The 5,776-nt window shown below is 51.9% G+C and overlaps 1 protein-coding gene across 1 annotated transcript; it reads left to right on the forward strand.

Moving 5' to 3' along the window:
• Positions 1-272: 272 nt before the first annotated feature.
• Positions 273-3,912, forward strand: GAPDH (glyceraldehyde-3-phosphate dehydrogenase; the record flags this gene model as incomplete). Its single annotated transcript, XM_025211893.1, has 10 exons — positions 273-596; positions 960-1,066; positions 1,175-1,265; positions 1,446-1,561; positions 1,706-1,787; positions 2,230-2,381; positions 2,540-2,618; positions 2,883-2,966; positions 3,121-3,218; positions 3,600-3,912. Coding segments are annotated over 10 exons (1,203 nt in total), but the record flags the coding sequence as incomplete, so codon positions are not given.
• Between the last annotated feature and the right edge of the window lie 1,864 nt (positions 3,913-5,776).

The raw sequence follows: 5,776 nt of genomic DNA on the forward strand, positions 1-5,776 counted from the left end.
CACGCGGCCCCTTGTGCGCGGCAGCCGCGGCCCAGTGGGGCGGGCGCTGAGTCACTTCCCCCCCCCGGGCCATGCCGGGCTGAGTCACACGAGCGGGAAGCGCCGCCGCCTCGGGGCAGCACTAGGGCTCTGCCCTGGGATCTCCTGCGGCTTCCCCTCCCCCCCCATCACGTGTCTGCCTGAGCCCCAAGGCCCGGGGGAATGCGACCTTATGGTGCTGTAACTGGAGCTGCTGTCCCAGGCCCAGTAAATTTAGTACCTGACCTTTCTGCAGTGGACTGGGCCGGTTAATCTCCAACTCTTCTTGCCCTTTGGTCTGCTGCAGCCGGGCAAACCACCCCCCTCTGCTGCCCTGCGGCCTCTCCTTGTGCAGAGGAGCTGCTTCAGGGGTGGCACCACAAATCTCTCCCTCCCCAGACTGCAGCACCCCTTCACAGTGTCCCCTTCCCACCCCTCGATGTGCCTGGGCCTCAGTTTTTATTTCCCCCCCTTCCAGATTTGGCCGTATCGGCCGCCTGGTCACCAGAGCCGCCTTCAGCAGTGGCAAAGTTGAGGTCGTGGCCATCAATGACCCCTTCATTGACCTCAACTACATGGTGAGTGGGATCCCTCCACCCTGCTCTCCCTCCCAGCTCACCAGGTTTACTGGCCTTTGGCCAAGCTGCCTCCCTGCAGGGCGAGAAGGGAGGGAAAGCAGTGACTCTCCAGTCCCTCCAAAAGCCAAGCACCATGGGCACATGAGGTGTGGCAGAGATTACAGTGAAGGGCTACTGGCTGGCCTCAGAGCTATATCAAGGGAACCAGACTCAAGCAAGGTCTTTTCAGGAAGAAGCAGCAAGCTACCCTCAGCCAAAAGGGTTGGCAGAGCAAGGGGTGTTGGAGCTCAGAGTGGCAGGGGATCATTGGAGGGATACAGCCCACGTTTCTGACATTGCTCTTTCCCCTATCCCACCCACCAGGTTTACATGTTCAAGTATGACTCCACACACGGTCGCTTTCATGGCACTGTCAAGGCTGAGAATGGAAAACTTGTGGTTAATGGGCATGCAATCACAATCTTCCAGGAGTGAGTGTCCCTTCCCCTTCCCTTTCCTCTTGCAGCTTGGGGCACGGGGTGATGTGGAGGAGCAGAATTTAATAGCTTTTGGATATTAAACAATCTCTTTCCTCTCAGGCGTGACCCCAGCAACATCAAGTGGGGAGAAGCTGGAGCAGAATATGTTGTAGAGTCCACTGGAGTCTTCACCACCACAGAGAAGGCCAGTGTAAGTGGTGGCTGTACCTAGGGTGGATATGTGAGGGGAAGGGTTTAAGCAGGGCTATAGCTCTGTCTTATGCAAGAGGATGTGTTTGAATGACTTCAAGGTGTGAGGAAGTGTATGGCTTGCATGTGTGTGGTATCCCCTCATACCTGGGTAGATAAGAGTATTCTCTCTCTCTCCTAGGCTCACCTGAAGGGTGGTGCAAAGCGTGTGATCATTTCTGCCCCCTCAGCTGATGCACCCATGTTTGTGATTGGTGTCAACCATGAGAAGTATGACAAGTCTCTGAAAATTGTCAGGTGAGGAATGGGCACCTGTGCCGGACAAGCCTGAGGTGCAAAGTGGACCCCAGTGAGGTAGGGAGTTTTGCTCCCTGCCTGTGCTCTCCACTGGGGGTTGGCCCCACCTGCCCCAGGCTGATGTCTCGCTCTCCTTTCCCATAGCAATGCCTCCTGCACCACCAACTGCCTGGCCCCCCTAGCCAAGGTCATTAATGACAACTTTGGCATTGTGGAAGGTCTCATGGTAAGTGACCTGGAAACATCAGGCCTGGAGGGTAGAAAGGGGAGAGATCTGTTACAGAACTTTCAACCAAGGGGTTTGAGGAAGGGAGCAGTGATGGGGGGTGGTCACTTTTTCCCCACAAGAGGTAGTACAGTTGCCCATCCTGGTGAACTTCAAAAAGTGTCTTGATGCCCATCTTGCTGGGGTCATCTGATTCCAGGTCTTTCCTGCCCAAGTGCAGGGGGGCTGGACCCAATGATCTGTAAGATCCTTTCCAGCCCCAAACAACTGAAACTAACAGGCCTGGCTTTGTGGGTGGGGGTTGTTGATCTAGTAGAGTAGGAAGGGTGATCCTTCCTATACCATCTGGACACTGGGGAAAGTAGGGGCCAGTAGGTAGCTCAGGTAGTGAGGTGAAACTCCAGGTGCATATACTGTATTCTAACTCTGTCCCACTTTCTAGACCACAGTCCATGCCATCACAGCCACACAGAAGACTGTGGATGGCCCCTCTGGGAAGATGTGGCGGGATGGCAGAGGCGCTGCCCAAAACATCATTCCAGCATCCACTGGGGCTGCCAAGGCTGTGGGAAAAGTCATTCCTGAGCTCAACGGGTGAGCATCTCCACCCTCAACCCCAAGGGTTACCTGCATGGGGGAAGGAGGGCAGGATAAGCTGCAGCTACAGCCTCCCAGCAGGCTGTGTCAAAACCCTAGTTGACCTGGAAATCATGGATGCGCACTCATCTGGTGACACCTGATTTGTCTTGCAGGAAGCTCACTGGAATGGCATTCCGTGTCCCAACACCCAATGTCTCTGTAGTAGACCTGACCTGTCGCCTGGAGAAAGCAGTAAGTATTGCAGGTGCAGGATCTGGAGCAGCTTTGCTGCACTTGCTATATATTGTGTCCTGTCTTGATGTGGAGCAGTCCTCCCCTTGCCTTATCCCTACTTGTCCCCTTAGGACGAGAGTCTCTTGGCTGGAATAGCATTTGATAGTCCTAGCTGTGCTGCTATTGGTGTCTTAAGCTGTGGCAGTGATCTGCCTTGGTGGGAGGGCAGAAGGGTTTGATCAGCTGTCACTTCATGAGTGCCTTATGTGGTCTGTTTTTTAGGCCAAGTATGATGATATCAAGAAGGTTGTGAAGACTGCCTCTGAGGGCCCCCTGAAGGGCATCCTGGGATACACAGAAGACCAGGTGAGGCACTACCATCCTTTCAACAGACTCCAAATGGATGAACAGTTCGCTCTTCTATGATGACAAACCTCTCCTGCTGTGGGCTGCCTGTGGATCAGTTAGCAGCTGCTTTTGAAATAGGATGACTGTGGTAACAATCTTTCCCTTCTTCCAGGTTGTCTCCTGTGATTTCAACGGTGACACCCACTCCTCCATCTTTGATGCAGGTGCTGGCATCGCTCTCAACGATCACTTTGTCAAGCTGGTCTCCTGGTACGAAGGGAATGAGGAGGGGTGAGGGTCCTGAGTGAAGGTGGGGTTGGCCAGGCAGTTCCCCTGGAGGGGTAGGTGGGACCACTCCAGAGGCTAGTAAAGCCAGTGCAGGCCTTGAATTCCATGCTTCTGCACCCTGCTGGAGTCCCTGTGGTACAGTGTTGCAGCTGAAGTTCTAGGGGTGTTCAGGTAGTGGTATTAAGGAACGGGGTCAGCCACAAAAGGCCATCTGCCCTTGGTGTTGGAAGCAACTGCCCTGTATGTCTTTCCACCTGGAAATGGCTAAGGGAGGGAAATTGTTCGGGGCATGAGAGAGAAGGACTGCTGCCAAAAACTGTTCATCTTGCTCTAACTCCTTTCTTGTTGCTTGTGTTCCCCTAGGTATGACAATGAGTTTGGGTACAGCAACCGTGTGGTGGACTTGATGGTTCATATGGCTTCCAAGGAGTGAACCAGGCAAATGGCTCAGCTGCTGCCTGGGGAGGGAGGGGGAGGCTAAAGTCTCTCCTGTCGGATACTACCGCCCCTCCTGTCACCACTCAGTTCTGCAGCCTGCAGTGAGAGGCCAGTGCTGTTCCACCTGCCTTCTCCACTCCCCCACATGGCCTCAAGCTTGGGGGTGGTGAGTAGGTGGCTGGGAACTGACCTGTTTCTATTCTGTCTTTTCCTCTAATAAAATAATCACTGTCTCAAAGCATTTGTCTGTTGGTTTGTCTGCAAGGAAGGGGTGGAGCATGGGCAAGAAGAGGCTTTATAAAGGTGGTGCCCCACTACAGTAGCTGGGGCCTCCTTTACCAATACAAAGGCAGTTACTAAGATGCAAAGAAGTACAGCTGTGTAAACTAAAAATACCACATGAAAACTGGTTTAAGGCTGCAAGTTAAAAGACCAAGGGGGCTGAAGTACATTTTTACTTGGGTCCTCCCCCTCCATTCCAGAGTACAATGATATGTAGTACAGTCCTGTAGCAAACATAATTCTAGTCTAAAAATAGCTACCTTGTTATCACTAAGGGAAGTGTCAAATAGTGTGAACTGTAGATATCTGTGCTTGTCATACAGTCCAGACACAATTGATAACAGTAGTACAAGATTGGGCTTGATATCATTCAGGTTACAGCCATGTTCCAGGCAGCAGTGTCATAATGATTTTCATGGGTTCTGCTCATTCTGAAAGGACAGTTTTGAATGGCAGGCAAGTACATAGGATATTCCAAAAAAGGTGGGCGGGGAGTTTAGCCTTTCTTCTTTGACTGAACTCAAAACTTCTTTATATGGTCATGCCAGCTCTTGCAGAAATAAGGGATGAACTGCTTCCCTTTCCTTTCACTAACCTCTTGCTCAGTTAAGTTAATGTTCTAGGAGCATTTAGAACAAACTAGAGTGCCTGCATCTCCCCAATTTATGTGTTAGCTGAGCAGGAGTTGTCATCTTCAAGAGCAGTTGAAACATCCTGTTGCTTTTGTTAGCTCAACAGGCATTTTGTATCTGCCCTTGCAGCAGAGATGCTGGTGTTTATGAGGAGCAGAAAGCAGCTTGGGGTGAGGTCCTCAAAAATGCTCAGGTATGGCAATGCTAATGTGAAAGTTAACTGCCTCTCAGTGCAAGTGTCAGCCCCAGGCAAGGTGTGTGGGTTCCTGTACCATGCATAGGGAGAGGAGGAAAGATATTTTAACAACTTGGAGAGCTCACTGGGAATGAAACCTGAAGGAAAGGGTAGGGCTTGGGGGGTGGCAGGGGTCTGAGTAGCTGATGTGGCCAGACAGGTGGTTGGTTTAAGAGGCTGGACTCTGACATGTCCCTCCCCCCTCCTAAGCCAGGATAGCTGGTCTAATGACGAGCTTGGAGGGGGAACTGGCTAGATCTCATTCAGCTGGCTTGGGTGCTGGGTTAGACATGGTTGGGAAGGAGGAGAATTTGCAAGTTGGGGTGGTGGTTGGGAGTAGGGGTGTGGAGGGGTACCTTCTACAGGAATTAGCTTGAGATAAATGAGTTCAAGAATATGGCTGTGTTCCTGAGACTGGGGGAGGCAGGGTCAGGAGTTGAGCAAGCTGATGCACTGAACATACCTAGTCCTGGAAAATCTACATGCCTAGTGGTTAGGGTGTTCTGTTTGCAGTCTTTCTACTGCAGGGGTGGGCAATTATTTTGGCTGGAGGGCCATTTAATGAGTTTTGGTGAACTGTCCCTACCCCTTGACAGGTGTGTCCGTCCCCCCCCACTGGAAGTCCTACCCCCTAACCCCTGACCTGTGCCATTAGAAGTCCCTCCCCTTTGGGGAGGGAGTTGTCATCTTGGCACAGGGAAAAAAACCATCTCGTATACTAAAAGTCAAATATCTACTATAACATATTTGTCCTGAATTGTGTGCATTTGCATAGTGTATAGAGGCGATTGCATAATGGCTCAAAATAAAGTCTTACTCTTGTATATTGTGTGGGGGGTGTGGGTGGGGGGGTTAGTAGAAGGATATAGCTGTGTGTTGGGGGAAAGCGTAGTGTGTGGTGGGAGCCTTGTGTGGGGGGGGGGCAGGGTTTGTGGCAGGGTGTGGCTGGGGGG

The sequence above is a fragment of the Alligator sinensis genome, unplaced genomic scaffold (genome assembly GCF_000455745.1).
Source record: "Alligator sinensis unplaced genomic scaffold, ASM45574v1 scaffold1238_1, whole genome shotgun sequence".
NCBI lineage: Eukaryota > Metazoa > Chordata > Crocodylia > Alligatoridae > Alligator > Alligator sinensis.